Source organism: Onychostoma macrolepis, chromosome 12 (assembly GCF_012432095.1).
Source record: "Onychostoma macrolepis isolate SWU-2019 chromosome 12, ASM1243209v1, whole genome shotgun sequence".
In the NCBI taxonomy this organism is placed as follows: domain Eukaryota; kingdom Metazoa; phylum Chordata; class Actinopteri; order Cypriniformes; family Cyprinidae; genus Onychostoma; species Onychostoma macrolepis.
This window is the reverse complement of record NC_081166.1, coordinates 20,713,460-20,739,003: the sequence shown is the minus strand read 5'-3', so window position 1 is coordinate 20,739,003 and position 25,544 is coordinate 20,713,460. Positions and strand designations below refer to the sequence as shown.

Here is a 25,544-nt window from a genome sequence, read left to right as displayed (position 1 = left end):
TCTATGCTGCCTTCAAAAATCGATCAGATGAAGGCATCTCATGAGACAAGAAGTGAAGCTAACTTTGGATTCAGACATTCCTTGATGCCTTCCTACCTTGGAATGCGTCCTCCGAAGGCAGCATTTTTCAGTTTTGGGATACAGCCCTATATTTATGAATGGGAGAAACTGCAATGCGCAATATGACACGATAGTCCCACTTTCTAAATGAAAGAGCCAATTAGCCTTTTTCACAAAAATCGGAAATTACATCAATGCAGAGTAAAGTTAGTTCCGTTACAGGTCTGCGCCTATTATATTAGTATGCCCTTTTCTCAAATAATGCTTCTTACCTTTTCTGTTTTCCAAGTTGTTGTATTATAATCTACAAAGAAATAACATTTTACTTGTTTGTAACATATATGGCCACTCAGACTGCTGACTCGTGTGATAATATGCTCAACATAGCACCGGATGGTTTCTATTCTCCATCTCCGACATCCCTTTTGATATAGTCTTTGATGATGTCATATTTTCCACGTGCACCCAAGCGAACTTGCGGACGCGACGCTCCAAACTCCACCAGGTGCAACTTTTGATGCTTTGAGGGAAAACAATGCATAGTTTTTTTGCATAGTTTGTCCAAGGCTTTTCAATTGAAATACGTTTTATTTTTTATTGTATAAAAATAGAAATAGAATCCATTTAGATACTATTTATACAGTATTTGCTTAAAGTTGTCTTGTGTTTGATGCGAAATAGACACAAAAGCTTAAGCATATTTTAATCAGTTTGTACGTAAAGAAATTATTAAATTCATCAACTCATTCATCAAAAGTCTTGTACCGGGAAATGACTACTTCTCACCGGTTATTCCCGATGGTTTTAGAGGAAAATTACTCCTCGTCACCCCCTGTCGTTTCAAAGAATAGTACAACAGCGAGCGTCCGTTTGGGAAGGTGCGCGCACAATCAACGGAGGTTCGCGTTGCGGAGCTAGGCGAAAGTATAAATCCCACTTAAATCAGCCTTAATGGTGAGTTTCCACTACAGCATCAAATCTGCGCTCAGTGCCGCTGGTAACGCTACAACGCCACTGCTTTCGGGTGTGTCAAATTTAGGGCAGAGCACGCCTCTGAAAAGAATGTTTACACCCTGCTTGCGTTTCATCTTCTTTTAACAGCAATTGTTTGTCGCCCGGCGTTTTTTGCTCAATATTTGCATAAAGTTGAGGAATGCCCAACTTATTTGATGCTCTCGGTCGCTCTCAATGCTTTCATAATGCACCATGTGAGCGTTTAAACTCAACTTCCATAGGGATGAATTGAAAAAGCTGGCTTCACTGCACTCGCTGAGTGCCAGATGAAATGCACTGTTAGATTTATAAGCATTTAAAGGAATTCTCTCTTAAATTTAGCTGTTGTTTAATGTTGTTATATGAACATATATATTATTAAGTTTTTAGATCTCTAACTTAGATTAATTTATGATTTGAGCTTTGTCCTGTGTGATCAGCCTCATTGGAAGTTTTAACAGACTCTGGATCTGACATTACGTAAATATAATGAACTAAAAATCAATGCGCTTGTTTCTGTTTCACAAACAATTTGTTTTATCAGCAATCAAGTCATGGTTAAACTTAAAAGACTAAATGATGCGGGTGCATGATGGAGTGCATCAGAAAGGAGCGCAAATATATTTATTGAAATATGTATTTTAATATATACTATATTTGTTGTCAGACCTAAAATTTCACGAGTTTAATTCCTTTTAAGAACATTAAATGTAATGAGATTACAATAATGAGTTCCTTACATGATTTACAGGAAAAATAAATAACAGTAGCATGTTAATGGCCGCTTCTCAATTCCAAGAACGCAAAAGAACAGACTTGTGTTCTCGTGGAGACCAGTCTTGCCAGTCTTCCTTGAAAGAATGAACTGAGAAGGATGCAAGAACACAGAATCCGTCTCTGTAAGAACTGAGATGCGCTTTTATCTTGCTGTTCAACTGACAGTCCCAGCAGTTTATAAGGAGCAAGACAGCAGCACGCAGTGCACAATAAATAACACATAACATCACAAACAAATGTATGTCATAACCCTTTAAAAACATTTATTTAGTTTTTTTTTTTAGACAATATTTTCATATTATTTTACAGCTTTTTTTTTGCCACATATACTTGTGAAAATAATTAGGACATATTCTATGTTAAAATTATTTTTAATATGCCAGTAAAAACGTACGACACACGGATACGTTTTCTATATTTATTTATGCTTTGATTTGAACAAAAACAACATATCCGTGTAGGGTGACACAGAACAGCATACACTGTTTGCGTTCAGTGGATACTCTCCAAAATGGGGCTAGGGTGGCGCGGAGGAGACGAATTGTTGAATAAAGTCGTTATTTTTGTTTTCTTTGCGTACAAAAAGTATTCTCGTAGCTTCGTAAAATTACGGTTGAACCCCTAATGTCATATGGATTATTTTACCAATCTCCTTGCTACGTTTTTGGATGTTGATCGTGTTAATTACATTGCTGTCTATGGGAGGGTCAGAGAGCTCTCAGAATGCATCAAAATTATCTTACTTTGTGTTCCGAAGATGAACGGAGGTCTTACGGGTTTGGAACGACATGAGGGTGAGTAATTAATGACAGAATTTTCATTTTTGGGTGAATTATCCTTTTAATGGCGTAGAACAATAACATGAGGACGCAAGGTCGCTTAAGAACACATATTGAGAAATGGCCAATAAGTTCAGAAGATTGAATGTGTACCTGCAGTAGGGCTGTGTAATTAATCTAAAAATGGTTTCGATTTCGTCCTCCAGCGATTATGAAAATACAATAATCAAGACAAAATTATTATTGCGCCCCATTCTGTCCCCTTTCCAGCAGTGCGCTTTCACTCCTCCATAAAAGCCCAATTTCATGTGCAAATCAGTAAAATCAAGTAATTTGACTTTGGCAAAATGGGACATGCTTGATTTACTGAAGTGTATTAGATTTATTCATGTTTTTAAAAGCGCGAAAGAGAACTTGCGCTTCCACAGGAGGATTTCTGTGCCTACGCTCAGTGACAGAACAGAACACGGGCATGTAAAGTCTTCTTTACCCGCCTAAATAAACACAAAAAGTGTTAAAATTGAGTCGAGAATGAAAATATAGGTGTAATGGTAAATTGGATCCGTGCAGCTCTTAAAGGGACAGCGGGCTATATTCCTGCTGCCGACTGTGTGCTTAATAAAAAACATAAAATAAATTTTTTTTAAATCAAACAACAAAACACAAATTAAAAATCTGACAACTGCCAGACGGACAGACATAAACACTTAAAGGAAGTAGGGATGCACCGATATGGAAATTTTGGCCGATACCGATAACCGATATTTTTTTATAAATGAAAGCCGATAACTGATATGTTGGCCGATAAATCTAAATCCAAATTTTTATATAATTTTTGAGCCTGATTACAAAAAAGTCTCACCATTGAAAGCATTAAACACTTCAACATAAATCAAACATAAAGCAGCCTTACAAATAAATAAAACAAATGCTTAAATAATGCAAACAAGTCACTGGACAACATACATGTTAAAAAAATAAAAAAATAAAAAATAATGTGCCATGGATAAATTAAATGGAATAGCCTCCGCACCAACAATTAAATTATTAATAATAATTAAACCATATTGTTGATGAAAATAAGATAAAAATAAAAGTGGTGGTTATTATTATTAAAATAATGATTTTGAAAAAATATTTATCTTTAATACCACTGTTTCAAATAGCAGCATGCAGTTTTAGCTGCGTGCACTGCTGAAGAGCTGAATGAACACCAGTAAAATGAAGCGCTTATTATTTATACAACATAAACATAATATTATAACTTATATATACACAAAAAGACGCAAATGCGCAAGTGATCTTGAACTAAGTTATGCGCTAATAAGATGTGACGTGCTCTTGGTTCTTCCCGCAACAACGCGCTGAAACACGACAAATTAAGCCAAAGAATTCACAACGTTTTATTATAATAGTGTTCTCATTATAATATTATATATATGATATTGTTATGAATTGTTATGAATGTTGTGCATTGCTGTTCGAGCTGCGTGCGCTGAAACTTAAAGAGCTGAATGAACACTGGTAAACTGAAGTGCTTTGCTGGCAGCTACTTAACCCTTGTGCGTCAATAAAAAAAAAAGTTACACATAGGTCCATAGTGGACAAAATGTCCATGTCAAAAAACAGTCATACAAATTGGAAGCTTGGGAGCACAGACTTAAGTTTGGTCACATTTTAAAGAAGACCCATGGAAGATTATTGTTGAAGTAAAAAAAAGTTTAAAAAGTGAAACCAAAAAAAAAGTTATACAGGTTTAAGTTTATGAAAATTATTTATGAACAATATTTTATATAAAATATATATTTTATAAAACATGTTGAACTCTAAACCTGCTAGAAAACCAAAGCCATAAATCTAAACAAGTTGTGTTCCAAATTTGAGGTTGATATCTCAAAAAATGAGCTTTCAGTAAAATTTTGTTTGGGGGCGCAGTACCAAATCTTCCCCATTAGATGCCAGCAAAACTCCGCTGGTGCACACAATGGTTGGATTTGTGATTTGCAGTAGAGTTTCTCTCTCTTAAATTTTACAAGAACATAAGTACACACACACAATTTTTTTTTATGACACACATACAAATCACACGCCGACATCCATATCAACACACCCACACAATTATAGCTGCATTATTTATCCAATGGGCTCTATAATATGCAGAAGCAGAAAACAGGAATTTAAGTATTTACTTTATAGACCAAACCTGAAAAAATGGCACCATCTGATAAAAAATTAATTTTGAAGCCTTGCCAACAGAATGGAAGCCTATTAACAAAAATTGCATAATTTTACAGTTAAACGGCACCGCGATTAAAAATAGCAGTTTTAATGGGTTTTAATGGGGACATTTTTGTCCAAAAGGCGCTGAGAGGAACAATTTTGTGTACCTAGTGTAAAATAGATTTATTAAAGGAAATGAGGGTGGAATATTACAAATCCAATAAAAATACACACCTGAGCCAAAAAAACTAAATTAAAATGGTCAAAAATGTCCACACAAGGGTTAACTCAAGGAAATGCATCATATATGAGATTAATCAGCTATTTATACAACATAAACTAAACATAATATTACAACTTGTATGTACAAAAAGACGCAAATGCACAAGTGAACTCGAACTAAAGTTACGTGCTTACCAGAATGCGTAACTTCTGTTGTGGATGCGCTCTTCTCGCAACAACGGGCTGAAACACTACAAATTCACAACGTTTTATAATAACATGTTCTCATCATAATATTATATATAATGTTGTGCGCTGCTGTTTGAGCTGCATGAGCTAAAGATGATCACTGAAGCACTCTATTAACGCTCTATTAGCTTAACCAAACAAGTTCTATAGGCCTATGAGATAAATCAGATATATATGCATAAAATAAACACAATATTACAACCTACAATTGCACAAAAGGTTGCAAATGCACAAGTTAACTTAACTGTGCTAGTCATGAATGTGTAGCTTCGTTGTGGATGCACTCTTCCCGTAACAACATGCTAAAACATGGGCACACAAAGATTCCATTAATTATTTAACAGTAATGTTCTCATAATATGACAGACTTGCCCTGCACATGTTGCACTTCACTGTATTTTCCTTTTCGAAGTGATTCCAATAATATTTCAAGCAATTAAAAACCATCATGGCGAACAGTGCGCATCTGAAGTGCCTCTGCAGGAAATAATGAATTTATTATTTTTTTTTTTTTAAATCGGCTTTAATATATTGGCCAAATTTTCTTATCTGCTCGATAACGATAACAGAAAAATTAACATTTATCGGCCGATACCGATATGGTGGTCGATATACCGTGCATCCCTAAATCATGGTGTTCATGTGTTTCTTTTAATTACAGCAGTCAATACAGCAACTAGGGCTGGACGATATGGCCAAAATTGATATCACGATATATTTCTTAATTTCCGTCGATACGATATAATTCCGATATCGATATGAACACTATTAAAAAAAGCCTCATAAAAACTGCCAAGAATGCCCACAACAGATGTCTGTACCTACAAACTTATGAAAAATTAATTTGCCAAGTCTATGAACTCCTCCTATAAAACTATATAATATATATATATATATATATATATATATATATATATTTATTATTTTTGGGTGGGGGACAGCACAAATAAATTAATGTTCACCTTTTATTTGTATTTAGCCTTCATACAAACAAGAAATGTGAAATCACTGTCAAATAAACATCTCAGACTCACCTTAATATTAAATATCTTTAACTTCAAACTATAGGCTAACATACAATACCAGTCAAAGGTTTTTGAACAGTAAGATTTTAGTTTTTTAAAGAATTCTCTTTTGCTCACCAAGCCTGCATTTATTTGATCCAAAATACAGCAAAAACAGTAACATTTTGAAATATTTACCATTTAAAATAACTGTTTTCTATTTGAAAATATTTTAAAATACAAGTTATTCCTGTGATTTCAAAGCTGAATTTTTAGCATCATTTCTCCAGTCACATGATCCTTCAGGAATCATTCTAATATTCTGATTTGCTGCTCAAAAGACATTTATTATGTTATGTTATGTTGAAAACAGCGGAGTAGAATCTGATTCTCTGCCAGTAGGAGGCACTTTGAGAGCAGTAGAACTAGCGGTTTCCCCAGTGATGGCTGTAATCTAAGTAGCTCCGCTCGTGAACACTACTTTATCAGAAAAAATTAAAATGCCGTCAAAACTGTTCTGAAGACAGCATGTTCCCTTCAGAGATATATTCATATAAATCACCCGCTTTTTAAAAATTTTCAGTGCTCATGTTTATTCAACGAAGTCAAACGCCACAAATAAATCAATATATGGGAAACACTGGTAATGTATATTGAAATATCGGAAGTGTGTTTAAAAATCATATAACCTTTATTGAAAAAATATATATCGCGATACATATTGATATTGAATTATTGTCCAGCCCTAACAGCAACTGAACAATTATTTCTCCCAAATTCCGTTTAATTTTTTTCCAAATTCCATTTTTGCAGTTTGAATTTTTCTGGACTCTTTTTTTAATGTTTAAATTAAATTTTATTAAACAAAAAGCATTAATTAAAATCACGAAACTTAAACATCAATTTATTAAAAGTTTAACAACAACTCCATGTTTAGGGCCCTATGAAATGTTTTATTTTTTCCATCCGTATGTTTTATTGTTACCAAATTCTGTGTTTTAGCATATCTGAGCATAAAAACAAGTTTCATTTATTTTTACAATAGCCTTATGATTTTTTTTCCTCAGAAATTCTGTGTTGTGTATTTACATTTTTCTGTTTATCAAATTAAGGCATAAAACATAAAATCTTTTAATTAATGAAAATTAAACAAATTTTATATTTTGGAAAATGAAAGGGGATTTAAATTGGAAGTGAAGCAGTCAGTCAAGTTTACATTATTTAGTAATGTGATTTCCACTTTAATTAAAAAATATATGAACACAATTAATGTAACCTTTTTAAAGAAACAAAGGATGTTTTGTTATAGCTTTTGGAGCATGGGCGCTGCCGTCTTGGAGTACCACCGCATGTGACGTCACGAGGTTGGTTTGTTCAGTTGGCCAGTAAAGTAATATAAGCATTTCTTTACTTTTTGAACACATGCTTGTTTAAATGGAGGAAGACGAATTTGAAAGGACTGTTGAGCCCATAATAAGTGCAAATGTTCATGCATTTGAGCTGATACTGCGAGGGGAACAAGCATTACTGCCGTTATGGGTGTAAGAAGTCATGAACCTGCTCTGGTATGGGGTGAAGAGCGGATCGGAAACAAATCGCGTTTATGTGGATACTCATCAAAACAGACATTTGCTTAAACAGGCAATAAAGTGGACTCGGTCGCGTGCAGTCCGAGCCGATCGCTTTTTGTGTGTGTGTGTGCAAAGAAACAATCTGTTACAGCGTGCGTGTACCACATTGAAATCTCTTTCATGCTGATGTGCATTTGAATGGTTTAAAACTCTTTAATGTTTAAACTGACAAGGCTTAAAGCACGTGAGAATGATAAAGCAGCACTAGCCCAATCATTCAGATAAGTGTTTAGTTAAACTCCATTCTCTTTATGTTCGCAGGTGAACATAAAATATGTTACATACCACTACTGGTGAATGAGCCAGTGTAATGCAAATATGTCTGAAAGGTCTGACATAAGATGCTGTATGAACGATACTGTATGAAGCAGTATGTATCACGTTGCGCCTCGCATTATGAAAACAATGTTTGGGATGCAATGATCAAATCTTCGTGATGAGGTGATATTGATATAGATCTTGTATATGTTGAATATTCATCCAAATTATGGTGAAAATCAAAACATTTGTGTGTTAAAATAACATTTGTGTGTTCAAAAAGTAAAGAAATGCTTATATTACTTTACTGGCCAATGGAGTGAACCAACCCTGTGACGTCACACGCGGTGGTACTGCAAGATGGCGGCACCCGTGCTCCAAAAGCTATAACAAAACATCCTTTTTTCTTTAAAACGGTTACATTAATCGTGTTTGTTATAATTTTTTTAATTAAAGTGGAAATCAATTTACTAAATGTAAACTTGAGTGACTGCTTCACTTCTACTTTAATATACTTAAGACACTGAAGAAATATTGTATGATTATTCCTTAAAAATAAGGTTTTAATAATTTTAGTAGTAGTAGTATTACGTACATATACTGAACAATAGTGATGTATTTCTGCCACAATGTCTTCAAGACAAGTTAAACCAAACTTTTATTTTGACGGGTCGCCGTGTGTATATGATATGAGGATAGTTTTACTCAAATGAAACGGTCAAATGCTCATGAAGTGACTCTCAGAGCAGTTCTGGAGATGTTGTTCATGTATTTAAATTCATATTTAAATAGTCTTTTTGTGGCTTAATATTTACAAATACTAGTTGGAGTGTGCTCACGTGTCTGTGTGTGCGCGATACAGAGAGCAGAAGAGAATGTAGAGAAAGAAATGACATGGGCCGTTTCTCAATACCAAGTATGCAAAGTTCGGACTTGCGTCCTCGGTAGTTCGGACCTCGTAAGTTCGACTCGGGAGTGCGGACTCACGAGGACGGGAGGACACAAGTCCGTTAATTCTGCAAATGGAACAGCAGCGTACTTGATAACGTCACTCAGCTCGCTTCGGCTACTCCGGTTAACACTGCATGTATAGATAACAATACAACGAAATATTTCAAACACCACTGCCTCTTTTTGTTTTCATTTAAACATTAATAGCCGCAAAAATGTAGTTCAGGGAACGTACACGCATTACAATAAAACGAAATGATATCAAACACCACTGCCTTTTCATTTTCTTCCAACTATAAATCAACCATCTTTTCGTTTTCATTTTAAAAATATAAAACATTAATATGTGGTTTAGGCAATATGTGCACATACTCTAATTATCTTCACTGTATTTATAATAAAATTAAATATGATAAGCACAACAAGCCTTTTTTGTTAAATGAACAATATAGCCAGTATAAAGTATAAGAGACTTATGTAATAGGAAATAAAGACAAAAGCAAACAATTCAGTCAAATGTATGCAACAAAATCTGTATTAGGATTAGTGATAGACCGATATTGATTTTTTAGAACCGATACCGATAATTTGCTTGTTTATGTGCCCGATAACCGATATGCAGAACCGATATTTATTTACTGTTATACTTCTGTTTTTGACACAATAATTACAACACCACTGAACTAAACAAACCATTTTATTTATAACAATCACTCCCTCCTTGCATAGAAAACAAAACAAATCTTATTTATACACCAATAAATAGAGGGGTCTGAAAGTGCAAAAAATAAAAAAGTGCACTGTTACTAAACTGTTTTTGTTTAAAAATAAAATCTTCAATGAGGTAAAAAAAACTAAAAAAAAAAAAAAACTAGTAAAATAAATAAAGCACATAAAAGTAATTCTAACCAATTTAAAAAAATCAATCAATCTAAACCACCTGAAAAAATAGCATTGCTATTTTAATTTAGCTTAATACTCCCAGTTGAGCACAACTAGGTTGTAGTGTAGAAGACAGAGTCTTTCAGCATTCTGCCCTGTAAGCCTGCTTTGTTTGTTTTCATAAATGGCTCCGACTTCACTGAAGACTCTCTCACTGGGCACCGAAGAAGGTGGGGGGCAAAGAAACTTTCTTGACGAAGGAGCAAGAATGGGGAACCTTTTCTCATTTTGTTGCCACCATTCAAGTGGCTTGCCCATCCTTCTATCAATCACTGGTTCCAGAAGGTACTGCTGAAGCTCTCCTTCAAGGCTAGACACAGCAACTTCAGAACTAGCGCCAAGCATAGTGTCATACATCTCATCAATCAGTTTCTTCTGGTTTTCTTCTGTCCGGGGACTTTTTGAAAGGGTGCTAGAATCATCTGACTGTGTTTCTTCACATTGTGTGGTTTGTGCATTGTCTTGCTCGAAGCTCTCTGTCTCCTCCTCAAGCCACTCTTTTGCATTTGACAGTGTGGTGTCAGATGAAAAGGCATGTGCCTTGTATCTTGGATCCAGAAGACAGGCAAGGACTGCACATTTCACCTCCTCCACTTTTGCAAACTGTCTGGTGAGACTCTCCAGCATCTCCTGTCTCATTGTATTAATCCCATGAGAGGAGGGACCTTGGCTGCTGAGCAACATCTTCAGAACTTTGACAGATGGGATGATGCATGACGCTGAACTTTCGTAGTGGCTCATCTCAAGAGTGACCTCTTCCACTGGAGAAAGGGTGTCAATAAGATTACTGACAATATTCCACTGCTCAGCACTCCGGCTAGTGAACCCACCATTCTCACTGGCATATATGTTCAAAGCCCTTATTTGCTCTAGCATCCTGCCCAGCATGTGCAAGGTGGAATTCCACTGGGTTGGCACAGCCTGAATGATGGAATGTGCAGGTAACCCAAGGTCCTGCTGGATCACTGCTTAAACGCTGTTTCGCTAGTAATGAATGATTAAAATGGGTAGCACAGCTTCTCAGCACTGTCATAATATTTTGGACCGATCTTTGTGAGTTGAGGCCATCATTGACAACAAGCTGTAATATGTGGGCACTGCAGCTCATGTCAGGCAGTTCAGCAATTCTCATACCTTTAACAATGTTAGCACCACTGTCCCTGAGAACAAGAACCACTCTGTCTTTGTCAATTTCCCATTCTTCCAGCATTCCCAAGAACATCTCACTAATGTATTCCCCAGTGTGTGATCCAGTCATTGCTTTTGTGTTTAGAATTACTTGTCTGCGAATCCATTGATCATCAATGAAATGGCATGTGAGACTCATGAGGGATTCAGTTGTACCAGACCAGCAGTCTGTGGTAAAAGCCAAGTTATAACCTGCTTTATTAGGTTTTATCAGTGCTTTAACCTACTCAACGATACTGTTGTGAATACTGGGGAACACCTCTGTTCTGTAGAACTTCTCACTCTTTAGAGTATATCTTGGTTCTGCAGTAGCCATGAGTCTCTGGATGCCTTTATTTTCAACAAAGTTGAAAGGCTGATTGTCTGTAGCAATCATTTCTGTAATCAGCCTGTCTAGGTTTTTTTTTTGAGCGGACATCAGATGTCTTCCACTTTGTCTGCTTATCAAACATCATAGGAAGAGAAGCTTGAATGTGGCTTGATGTATTTTCCTCTTCAGCATCTCTTTTTTTCTTTACCTCTTCAAAGATAGTTGAGTGATGTATCTTTAGGTGGGTCCACAGGTTGGAGGTATTTTTTGTTGTTTTAGATTTTGACCCCATGCTCACATTCATTTGGCATTCTTTGCAAACTGCCAGCCCTGGCAATGAGTCCATACTTCACTTTGGTTTTTCCTCCTTTCAGTCATCTTAAAAATAAAAGTGTTGAAAATTAGTAGTCTTTCATGTTAATTTTAAATCTTCATATTACAAAAAATAATTGTATTTATAAAAAGCATCAGCAGCACCATTAATGTTAACAATAAGCAAAATAAATGTAGAATGTCTAATGTTTTCAAATGAAGAAATTTAAAGACAGGCGTCATATCAACTTTGCAGAAATGTAATACTTAATTTTAAACTATAGTTTTAGTAGATTTATAAGCTATTTAATAGGCTAAAGAGTGAAGAATAATTCGCTGGATAATGTTAAATAACTGAATAATATTCTCTGTAATACTGGAATATAACAAACAAAACATCGTATTTTATTTCTCAACTGGTATGTTATATCAGAATTATTAATAATGTTTTAGTCTTTTCTAGGTTATGAAATACCTGTTGACAAAGCGCTGTTTATTACACAGAACTATACTCAAACTGCGATCGCTCGCGGAGATAATAAATAATTAATTTCCATAGAGTTATGTTTACTTGGATGTTTATTAGCAAATTAATGGTTATATAGTAAATGTTTATATAATTACGGTGTTTTAATCAAGTGAATCTTGTTAAAAGTTACATGCAGTGGCCGTGCTGGAGCATTTCCTGAGCATCAACCCGCTGAGTGAACAGCAATATGAAAGCGGCTTCACGAGACTAATGATGGGCATATACAACAGAGAGATAATTAAATTCAGCGCGTTTATTTCCAACTTGCGCTCATTCATGGCTGTATTATTTAATTCATGCAAAGTTAGGTCTTTATTGGGACAAGACTTGACGGATTATCTTAAGTGACTCGTCTCTATTTCTTAGAGCCAAGCTGCATAAACTACATATCAAGCATATGCATCACATCTAATTTTTGCATTAATGGCTGTTATGTTAAATAAAGTTTACTAATTACAGCAAAGCAAGTAATACTTTACCTGTGCACGCTGTTGTCTCGTCTCCCCTCAGATGTGCTGTAATGGCGATACTGCACGCAATTCTCAAAACACCCACAAGATGGGGGCGTTTATCGGTAAATCCGATATTACAAAACCGATATCCGATTATGGTAAAATGCTATACATTGGGAAAAATATCGGTAAATCCATATATCGGCCGATCTCTAATTACGAATAATAAATAAATAATTTATTAAACATAACTTTGTGCTCAGCCAAAACGATATGACCTGGAAGAAATAATAGATTCATGAGACCAAAGATTGCCTGTTAGATATACCCAAAACAAATTTTACGTTTATCCACTACAGAGACATCAGAGCCACTAGCCGCTGTGAGGCTGCTCTCAGCCAGAGCGATGAGCACAGAGCACCCGCTGATTGCTTGGAACTCACGTCTCCGAAATCGGCAAAGCACATTTTCAAATAGGTGCTATCTTTATAAATAAACCGCAGATTTGAGTTTTAAACAACTACATTCTTGCCTGAAATACTCAGTACTACAGTAACAGTAATATTTTTTAAATTATGTGGGTTTTCTCCTCTACCATCACACTCGCTGATTGGTGCGAAATGCATTCTGGGATACCTGGCTGCCTCAAGTTCGCACAAGTCACCTCTGGATGCATCCTCGATAAAAGGGCAAGAACACATCCAGGGATTTGAATTGTACTTGGCTAGATGTGAACTTTGAATTGGAACAGTACTTGGGCGACGACTGATGACGTTTCACAAGTCCACAAGAACACAAATACAGACAAGAACGCATATTGAGAAACGGCCATGCTATCGTGTAAATAAGATAAATAACATAAGGCTATATAGTTTGTTTAATGAAAGAACAAGGTAGACCTGTTCTATAGGAAAGGTTAGGGGTGTGTGATATGACGATTTTTGATCGTGGACGATAAAAATGTCTCCACGATCTGCTTTTGGAGAAATATCGTAGTATCGTGCTACAGCACATATTCTATCTGCTGCAGTTCTGGCGCCGCCGTATCAATATACTGTACAACGCCACATACATTCACATCAGTGTTAACTCAGCGGTAGAGTTACTCTCACGGGACACTGCACGTATTCGCAATCACAAAAGTACATTATTTGAGTGTTTTAAAGCCTTGCCGGTTAAAGTTTCATTTCATTCACGTGCTGTTCTGACGTGCGCTTTTTCTGAGCCCGTACACCTGAAGCGCACGCACTAAAATGCCTCTGGTCTAACAGCGCCTGATTACTGAACTAAGTTATCTTTTGCGCTAATACTGTCAAAACACAGGTTTATGTATAGACTCAGTTGGTTATGTCTAAACTGAAGGTAAACAGTTCAGACAAACGGATACATGCCTGTATATTAGATGTGTGCAGCTCTTAAAGGTACAGAACTAAACATGCTGCCGACTGTCATTAAAGGGATAGTTCACCCTAAAATTTATTTTCTGTCATTATTTACTCACATGTTGTCCCAAACCTGTATTAATTTCTTTCTTGTGCTGAACACAAAAGAAGATATTTAGAAAAATGTGGGTAACTGAAAAGTTGCTGGTCCACATTGAATTTGATAGTAGGAAAACAATACTATGGAAGTCACTGGGGATCAGCAACTGTTCATTCAGCAGAAGAAAAACTCAGTCAGGTTTAAAACTAATTTTGAGTGAGTAAATGATGGTATAAATTAGGGGTGTCCCCGACTAAGGATTTTCATAGTCGAATCAGAATTTTTGAATCATGCCGATAGTCGACTGACAGTCGAATCATATATTTGAGGGCGGGGCAAAATACATTACCAAGAATCATGTCAGACATTCAACAATCATAAATACACAGGTAAAATGTGTAACGGATGCCCAGATACAAACGGGGTAAATAATGTTTTATGTTTTGATTAAAAGATAGTTAACATTAAACGTCAGCGAAAACCTTAAGAATTCACAACATTTTTTTACTATAGTGCTCTCATTATAACGTTATGTATATGATCGTAGTTATAATGTTCTGCATTTCTGTTTTGATCACCTGCTGAAGATCACCAGTAGAATGAAGCATATGATAGCAGGTTTTTAATCAATGGGATTTAACTAATTTATCTCACATAGAATACGCTTCGTTATTTATTTAACATAACGTTAATATTACAACTTATAGGCTATCTTCACAAAATGCCCCGAATGCACGCCTCTGCGTGGCTCTGAATGAACTCCTTTTGTGGACGCGTTCTTCACGCAATAACATGCAGAAACACAACTAAACACTAAAAAAAATAACACCGTTTTATTATAATAGTGTTCTCATTATAATGCTATGTATATGACAGTGCCAGTCATAGTTATTAATATTCTGCGTTGTTGTTCTGCTCGCACTGCGCGCTGAAGAGATAATCACCGTATGCGTTTTACTGCAGCGTAACTCAACCAAATGCATCTTATACGAGATAAATAATATATACACAATATAAATAAACCGACTGAAATGTTTTGAAATCACTTGTTATACCCTACCTGATCGATTTGAGTCTTGTTAAAGATTTAAATCCCTGCCGCCAAGATGCTCCTCTGTCGGTCACTGATTAGAAAGCGAAACTTTAATCTATAGGGGAAGTTGGATTTATTCACGCACGTTAAAATATTTATTTAAAGCTTCTTTCTTTTAAGATTCTTATTTACAGCATTATGATAATAGGATGTATATTAACTTATTGGGAGAAAACCGGTAGTTCGATGTGAAATCAGACACCGAGCACCCCCTTATAGCCAAAATGGTATGATCATAACAACCCGCGAATATTCGACTGTGAGATTGGGAGTCGAATCAGGCTCCTCGAATCGAAGCATCGAATCGTCGACTATTCGGGGACACCCCTAGTATAAATATAAAACACTATGACAGAATCGACAGAAAAGAATAACTCTCTACTCTTGACAGAAAAAAATAATACAGCTGCTTTAAAAGGAATCAGTCTATATAGTGTTTTATTTTTATATTTGTTCATTCAATTTCTTGAATGCTCCTGCTAAATATGCATATTGTACCTGAAAATAAAGCACTGTTTGTTTTATTTGTAATGTGTATCTTTATTCTTATTTTTAATAACAAAGATAAAATAATGACAAAGATTTTTATCTTCGTCCACTTTAGCCTAAATATCCACCATTCTTTTTTTATATTTTGTTACCTTGAAAGGATTTGTCTTTATAACAGGGAAATTATTTAGGCTGCACTGCTCAGACAAAATTGTAAAACCAACATGACAAAGAATCATGATAAAATCGTGAAATCGTGATATTTCTAAAAGAATTGTGATATGATATTTTTGCCATATCGCCCACCCCTAGGAAAGGTAACTTTAAATGACTTCTGTTGTGATCTGGCACAATAAAGAAAAGAAAATTAACTTGAACTTCAAGGGGAGGGGGCGGTGCGCCCCCCTAATATAATGGCAGGGGAAACACTGATCGGGATTATGATTTTTGCCATAATCGAGCAGCCCTAACCTGCAGACAATTCCACCTCTGACCAGCTGACACTTATTTTGTGCTTTTGTTTCTATTTATGATCTATAATCCCCCAGTAATTAAAAAAAAAAAAAAAATTTTACATTAATTAATCAATCAATTAATCAATCAATCCCTTTTTGTTAGCAAATAGTAGAGTAGTCTTGTGGAAATTTCTAATATACTGCTCGCATCTCAGCTTGTCTTACTGACATTTCTTGCATCCACCTTCAACTCAAACTTGCCAAGACAGAACTGCTTGTGGTTCCATCAAACCCATTGTTTCATCACAATTTCACCATCCAGTTAGGCACATCAACCATAACTCCTTCAAAAACAACCAGAAACCTTGGAGTTGTGATTGATGATCAGTTGACTTTCTCAGTTTGCATTGCTAAAACTGCCCGGTCCTGCAGATTTGCTTTATTCAACATCAATTCAACAGTTCAATCTCTTTTTTGGCTCATTTTATCTGTAAAAGAAAACCTGCCTAATAATTCTGTACACCTGAAATAAGGAGTTTTTGACTTTCAGCTTTCATGGACAATTATATATCACTTATAAATGATTAAATACAAAATCAATAGTAGTTATTAAGATTAATGTGGTTTGGAATTGGTAAAATGTTCTTGGAAAATCAACTTGCCTAATAATTCTGCACACAGTGTAGTAACCACTGTAGTACAAAAGATCACAACTAAAATTTTGGAGGGTTACAGCTGTCAAAAATTAAAAGGAATTGTTGAGGCCCCTGCTTTGAATGACTTCAGCACATCTGCGGCCTCTGGATATCACTAGTTTCTCACACTGCGCTGGTGTGATTTTGGTCCACTCTTCTTCCAATCTCTTCCATAGTTTAGTAACTGTTGGGTTTCTTAGCCATAACTTTGTTGCCAAAGATTTTCCAGAGATTTTCAGTTGGGTTTAGATCAGGACTCTGGGCTGGTCATTTCATTATTTAAAGTTTTCAGCGTCAAGGAACAGCTTTACCCATTTTGCAGTGTGACGGGAGCATTGTCTTACATGAAAATTACTAGCTGATTGGGAGATGTTTGCTGGCTGATTGGGAAAGGAACTGCATGTTGCTGAGGGAGGTTCTGATAAACATTTGCATTCACTCTGCCAATAAGAGACCCAATTACTGCTTCAGAAAACATGCCCCAAACCATGACACTTCCTTCTCCAACTGTCAGTGACTTCTTTACACACTTGGGGTTCAGTCTTTCCCCAGTTTGATGCCGAACTTAATGTTCCCTAACGGACCCAAATACATTAAACTTGCTTTTATCACTGAAGTGAAGTGACCATTTCTCCTCTTTTCACACAACATGCTCCTCAGCAAAGCTGAACCTAGCCTTTTGATACTTTTTGCTGATGAGATGCTTCATCACTGCAGAGTGCATTTTCAGTCTGACTTCTCTTAAACGTGTTGAGACAGATCCATACCCGGTTCATTGCTGAACTGGTGAGCAATTCCAGCTTCAGTGTTGAAGCAATTCCCAATTAAGAGTCTCCACATTATCCTGTCTTCTCATGCATTTGTCTTACGTGGACGACCAGCCTTTTTGGGGGACTTTTTTTGACAATAAGACAAATGATGCTGCCAGTTAAATAGTGCATGTCATATAATGAAGGAAATTAGCACCAGGTGCCAGATTAACACCAATAACTTGGAGGTATCTGTAAGTGTTCTCTAATTTTGATCAGTGTTCTCTTTCAAATATCTCATTTAGGTTTTTTAAACAGTGCTTCAGAATACAAATAATTTATGAAATATGATTAAAAACTGCCCTTCTACTCCTGTTAGGATAACTTCAAATAGGACTGAGCAGTCACCTTGAAATATAGTAAATTGTAGGTTGTTCTCTAATTTTGATTTCCACCGTATATACTGAAATTATGTGATTCTTACCTGACACCACTGGAATAAGGATAGAAAGCACTCAATGATGCAGAGGGAAAGCTGTCGTCTCCACTTGCGTTTACACACAAAGGGCAGAGAGAGCAGCTGCTGTGCGGTGGATCTTTTGCAGGGCTCTGGGTTTAGCATAAGCCGTAGCATATACTGCATGTCTTCTGAAAGTGCTGAAACACACATATACTTACATAAATGCTAACACAATGGGTTGAACTATTTGAGTAAATATTTAATTAATTATATATTAAGGTATTCAAACAATATTAAACTTACTATTTCCTTTTTGCCATAAAATTATGGCCTCACCATGGCTAAACCATTCAATATATCAAAAATCTTTTTGGTGATAATCACATAAATTCACTAGGATGATGATGAATCCACTATTTAAAAGTTCACTGCATGCTAGGGGTCTTCTAGGGGTCTAATTAGTTCGCAAATAAATTTGTAATATCAAAATTACCTTTTTTATACCCTAATGAAAGTGAAAACATATCTCAAGTTGCCAGACATAACTAAATGCATTTTTGTCAAATTAAAATGAAGAGACAATATTACTAGTCTGTTGTAATATAGTACATAGAATAGGGGTTTAACGGTACACATATTCGTACCGAACCATTTTGGTACAGGTCTTTCGGTTCAGTACGCATGTGTACCAAACAATACAATTACAACCCGAATTCCAGAAATGTTGGGACATTTTTTTTTTTTATTTGAATAAAATGGAAACTAACAGATTTTCAAATCACATGAGCCAATATTTTATTCACAATAGAACATAGATAACATAACAAATGTTTAAACGGACAAATTTTACACTTTTATCCACTAAATGAGCTCATTTCAAATTTGATGCCTGCTACAGGTCTCAAAAAAGTTGGGACGGGGGCAACAAAGGGCTGAAAAAGCAAGACATTTTGAAAAGATTCAGCTGGGAGAACATCTAGCAACTATTTAAGTTAATTGACATCAGGTCTGTAACATGATTAGCTATAAAAGGGATGTCTTAGAGACGCAGAGTCTCTCAGAAATAAAGATGGGCAGAGGCTCTCCAATCTGTGAAAGAGTGCGTAAAAATATTGTGGAAACAACGTTCCTCAACGTCAAATTGCAAAGGCTTTGCAATCTACAGTGCATAACATCATCAAAAGGTTCAGAAAAACTGGAGAAATCTCTGTGCGTAAGGGACAAGGCCGAAGACCTTTGATGGATGCCCGTGGTCTTCGGGCCCTCAGACGACACTGCATCACTCATCTGCATTATTCTGTCATTGACATTACTAAATGGGCCCAGGAATACTTCCAGAAACCACTGTCGGTAAACACAATCCGCCGTGCCATCTGCAAATGCCAACTAAAGCTCTATCGTGCAGAAAGGAAGCCATATGCGAACATGGTCCAGAAGCACCGTCGTGTCCTGTGGGCCAAGGCTCATTTAAAATGGACTGTTTCAAAGTGGAAAAGTGTTCTATGGTCAGACGAGTCCAAATTTGACATTCTTGTTGGAAATCACAGACGCCGTGTCCTCCGAGCTAAAGAGGAGGGAGACCTTCCAGCGTGTTATCAGCGTTCAGTTCAAAAGCCAGCATCTCTGATGGTATGGGGGTGCATAAGTGCATACGGTATGGGCAGCTTGCATGTCTTGGAAGGCACTATGAATGCTGAAAGGTATATAAAGGTTTTAGAGCAACATATGCTCCCCTCCAGACAACGTGTATTTCAGCAGGACAATGCAAAACCACATACTGCAGCTATTACAACGGCATGGCTTCGTAGTAGAAGAGTCCAGGTGCTGAATTGGCCTGCCTGCAGTCCAGATCTTTCACTTATAGAGAACATTTGGTGCATCATTAAACAAAAAATATGTCAAAGATGACCATGAACTCTTCAGCAGCTGGAAACCTATATCAGGCAAGAATGGGACCAAATTCCAACACCAAAACTCCAGAAACTCATAACTTCGATGCCCAGATGTCTTCAAACTGCTTTGAAAAGAAGAGGAGATGCTACACCATGGTAAACATGCCCCCGTCCCAGCTATTTTGAGACCTGTAGCAGGCGTCAAATTTGAAATGAGCTCATTTTGTGCATAAAATTGTACAATTTCTAATTTTAAACATTTGTTATGTTATCTATGTACTATTGTGAATAAGATATTGGCTCATGTGATTTGAAAGTCTTTTAGTTTTCATTTTATTCAAATTTAAAAAACGTCCCAACATTTCCGTAATTCAGGTTGTATTTATTTTTTTCAGGAAATTCAAATAATAAATGGCATTTTGACAGTCTTTAATGTGGCATGACAGATCGCTGTATAAACGCCTTGGAGAGCCGCTTCAGGGACTCTTCAGAAACGTGCTGGTATAAACCCAACACAAGCATTGACTTGAGCGACCACGATCAGCTCTGGTTCCCGTGTCTGAGCTGTGACGCGCCGCAGACTTGTGCAGAGTGGAGCGCGAGTGAACGCGATCATTCCTTCCTCTGTACTACTAGTTTTAATGCGAATAAACATGACTGAACATCTCATAACTCGTGTAATTGCTCAATCAGTGTTTCAACTGCGGAAAGAAACAAAACAGCGTGGAAATAAAATGCCACGTAGCATTTAATTTACCTCAGCAAGATCATCAGTGTCCACAGCTTGTTAGTTCACTAGAGAAATTAAGTCTAGAGAAGAGCATTTCGCAAAATATTACAGCATATACTCATTATATTTTACTAAACCTGTTAGTCTTAATTATTTAACGTATGTTTAAATTAATCTGTTATGAAACATGCTATGACAGCCAGTGTGTAATTGAATATATTTTAACAAAAAGCCTAGAAATTTTATTATTATTGTATTTATTTTATTTATTTTTTAAGTTGAGTGTTGATTATCTATTTAAATGTAATTAAATTGTAATTAAATTTAAGTTTGGGTTAAAGGGGTCATACGATGCGATGTCATGTTTTCCTTTGTCTTTGGAGTGTTACAAGCTGTTTGTGCATATATAAGATCTGTAAAGTTGCAAAGATTAAAGTCTCAAACCCAAAGAGATATTCTGTATAAAAGTTATGACTCTGTCACACCCTCCTAAAACAGCTCAATCAAACACGCCCCCACGTCTACGTTACTGTGTGGGAAGATTTGCGTAACACCGGCCAAACATATACACAATGAAAGAAGGCGGAACTATTATTCTCGCTGTAGTATCGTTGCTGCCCGCCGGCGCCATGTCCTGAAGATGCTGTTTCGTTGTGAAAGCGAAAGTACTTTGTTTAGGCTTCCAAAAGAGGACACAACTAGAAATCAGTGGTTAAGTTGTATTTACAACACTGTTCCAGAACAGTACAACACAAATATTCGAGTGTGTGCAGCGCATTTTACAGAGGACTATTTTCCTGAACCTGGGAATATTAGCAGCTCCTCTTATGAATGCTGCTTTATCAGATAGAATGAAAATGCAATCCAAACTATTCTGAAGACAGTCGGTTTCCTTCAGAGATACATTCATATAAATCACCCACGCCACGTTTTGATTTTGAAACGTGCAGTGCTCATGTTTATTCAACGAAGTCAAACACCACAAATAAATCAATGTATGGGAAACACTAGTAATGTATATCGAAATATCATAAATGTGTTTAAAAATCATATCACTGTTATTGAAAAAAAAATATTGCGATACATATTGATATCGAATTATTGTCCAGCCCTACTATAAAGTGGGGCAATTCCAACGTCGCAAGGACAGTCTGGTGCTTCTGACTCACAGCCTGTAAGTACATTTTGATATTTAAAGAATTTGCTACTGACTATTCAAACGCGAGTTTTGAGCAGTGTAGAGTGGTGCTTGTTTGGCGTTTCTACGATCACAAATGCAGACACGGTGTTATGTTTACGCGGCGCAATGCATAAAAAGACCGTATGAATCCTTATAATCAGTAATTATGTCCTCACTGAATGCAACAAATGCCTCGTTTATAGTGGGTTTTATTGTTTTAGTCTCTTTGTGCATCACAATACGGTAAGGGGCGTAACATTTCCGTCACACGCTTGAGGTATTCAGCCAATCACAACGCACTGGATAGCTGGCCAATCAGAGCACACCTCACTTCTCAGAACGATGAGCTTTGCAAAAATCGACGCGTTTCAGAAAGGCGGAGCATAGAGGAGCAACAATAATGTACAGTATGTGGAAAATAATGTGTTTTTTTTTTTAACCTCGAACCACGTAAACATTGCATTACACCAAATACACAAAATAATGTTCTTTTTAGCAACATCATATGACCCCTTTAAGTTGTTAGGCCTAATTGTAACCTTATAATGTAAAAGGGCTCCCTATAGTTTCAAGCATAAGCTGAGGTAGATTTTTATCACTAAGACAATTTTAACTATTATATACCTTTACCTTTTATATAAAAAGAGCAACTTGTTCAGTAAACCACTGTTTATTAAAAAAAAAAAAAAAAAAGTTTAGTTTTCCCCCTGCTGTACCGAAATCATACTGAACCGTGACGTTAAAACCGAGGTACATACCGAACCTTCATATTTGTGTACCGTTACACCCCTAACATAGAATAATACTTCCATAAAAATACACTTGGCCATTGCATCATCAACTATATTGTCTATACGAGACATTTGTGCTTAGACCCAAATAATTACTGCTTGCAGCTATATTTTATTTTTATTTCAATAATATGTGTGGCATTCTATTCTTAAAAGCTGTTTATTTGTGTGAACTATTGTACTGAAACTCGAATGTGCTCTATTTTGTGAACTGAAACTAAAAACCAATATATAAAATTTAGGGCTGGACGATATGACCTAAAATCAAAGTCTCAATTAATTGAACGTTTAATCTCAATTAAGATTAATGAACAATTATTTTTATTTTATTATTAGTAGTATTTTTTAATTTTTTGCTTTCATATTTATACAGTGCGTGCATAATTATTAGGCACGTTGATATTCTGATCATATTTCTTTTTCCAAGCACATTTTACCAATGGTGAGGAACTGACTATTTCTAATTGTGGGCAAAATCAGTCAACCCAATCATTGACTACCTTTACCTTGACAAATCCATCTCTAATTGCTGATTTAATACAGAAATCGAATTCCTATTATCAAAAAAACAAATCTGGACCCTGTAAATGTATCTAACTACCGTCCAATTTCTAACCTGTCATTTGTATAAAAAAATTATGGAAAAAGCTGTTGTCTCTCAGCTGCAGTCATTTCTAGACCACAATCTCTTTGATATTTTTCAGAGCAGTTTATCAATTCTTTTATTACATGACCTCAGCTCAGCATTCGATATTGTTTGTCATAAGACATTACTCTCTCACCTTGCAGAGTTTGGCATATCAGGTTCTGCATTATCCTGGTTCTTCTCATATCTCACAGATAGGCAATACTACATCTCACTGCACAATTCCAAATCTCCCACTCTCTCGCTCAAACAGGGTGTTCCCCAGGGTTCAGTTCTCGGACCATTACTATTCATCCTCTACATTCAGCCTCTTGGCCAAATAATTTGTCACCATGGTTTTAACTACCACTATTATGCTGATGACATACAGATATATACTGCTTGTCAGCCAGATTCTACCCATTCGATGGCCTCCTTATCTTCATGTGTCAGTGACTAAATTATCTTAGTTTGAACTTGAGTAAAACAGAAATTTTAATAATTGGTCCCCCATCTCTAATAAAAAATAAAACTAATGTTTCTAGCTTTGACCTTGATGCTATTTCTATACTTCCATCGGCCACTGTTAGAAATTTAGCTATCATTCTAGACCCATCACTGACCTTGGATGACTACATCAGCAAACTCTCCAAAGCTGCTTTTTTCTGCTGCCAGACTATTAACTTCCACTAGAAAATCTGCTCACATCACCCCTACTCCATTTAATCTTCACTGGTTGCCTGTATCAATTTGTGTGCAATACAAAATTCTTCTGCTCACATTTAAGGCACTCACAGGTCTTGCTCCCTCCTATCTTTCCGACCTACTCTCTTCCTATATTTCTTCTCGCTCACTCCGGTCTTCTAGTTCAGGGTTACACTTTATTTTGATAGTTCACTTTAGACATTCTACTAACTATAAGTAACTTTGTAACTACATGTCAACTACTGTACATGTCAACTAATTCTCATTAATCTGCAACTACATATCTACTAACTCTTAGAGTAGACTTAGAGTAGGGTAGATTTAGGGTTAGTATAATAAGTTGACATATACTTGCAAAGTTTATCAGTCACTATGTTGTGGACCCATCAAAATAAAGTGTTAGAAGTTATTGCAGACAGTCTACTAATACTCTAATGACTGCTAGTTGAAAAGTTACTTGCTGTTAGTAGAATGTCTAAAGTGGACTGTCGAAATAAAGTGTTACCTAGTTCAGAAGTTCTTTGTGTGCCTAGGTTCCGCCTATCTTCAATGGGCGGCAGGTCCTTTTCTGTCACGGCACCCAAACTTTGGAATTCGCTTCCCCTGGCACTCAGAACAGTCACCTCTTTCAGTGAATTTAAATCAAAGCTTAAAACATATTTGTTTAATCAACACCATCACTAAATAGCATTGTGTATTTGTCCCATTTGTTTTCTTTTTCTATGTCTTTATTACATAACCTGTGTATTATGCAACTGCATTACTTGTTACTGAATTGGGCAAACTGTCCAATGTCCACTCACATGAGCCTGGGAAAGGCGCTATATAAACTAAACATATTATTATTATTCAAATTAAACATATTATATCAATCTTAATAACTACTATTAATTTTGTATTTAATCATTTATAAGTGATATATAATTGTCCATGAAGGCTGGAAGTGAAAAACTCCTTATATTCAGGTGTGCAGAATTATTAGGCACGTTTACTTTTACAGATAAAATGAGCCAAAAAAACAAACAGATTTAACTCAGACTGAAGTCAAAAATTATTATATCTCCACGAGAAATATTCAAAACTAATGCAATACAGAAACTGCAAAGTTAAAGGTGCTATAGGTGATTGTCTTCAGAAACATTTTTTGTTATTCTGGTTTAAAATCTCTTCACATCCTGATAGCAATCATTAAGTTAAGTGGTCTAAATGTATTTATCTGTATTTATATATTCTGTGGAAGGTGTAGGACCAAGAAATGTTTGTCCAATTAAAACACTCGGTCCGAGCGTTTTAATTGTCTTTCTTACCTGCCTGTCAACGT

At 36.0% G+C, this 25,544-nt stretch overlaps 1 protein-coding gene across 4 annotated transcripts in view; it reads right to left on the bottom strand.

Moving 5' to 3' along the window:
- The window catches only part of pkmyt1 (protein kinase, membrane associated tyrosine/threonine 1), a 66,814-nt gene that overhangs the window by 18,138 nt on the left and 23,132 nt on the right, over positions 1–25,544 (bottom strand). For 3 of the 4 annotated variants that reach the window (XM_058793322.1, XM_058793320.1, XM_058793321.1), the window contains exon 6: positions 18,325–18,497. In XM_058793322.1, the coding sequence (XP_058649305.1) occupies positions 18,325–18,497 (173 nt within the window). Of the gene's footprint in view, positions 1–5,414; positions 5,603–18,324; positions 18,498–25,544 lie in introns of those variants that run through there. The other variant, XM_058793323.1, reaches the window with a different exon arrangement.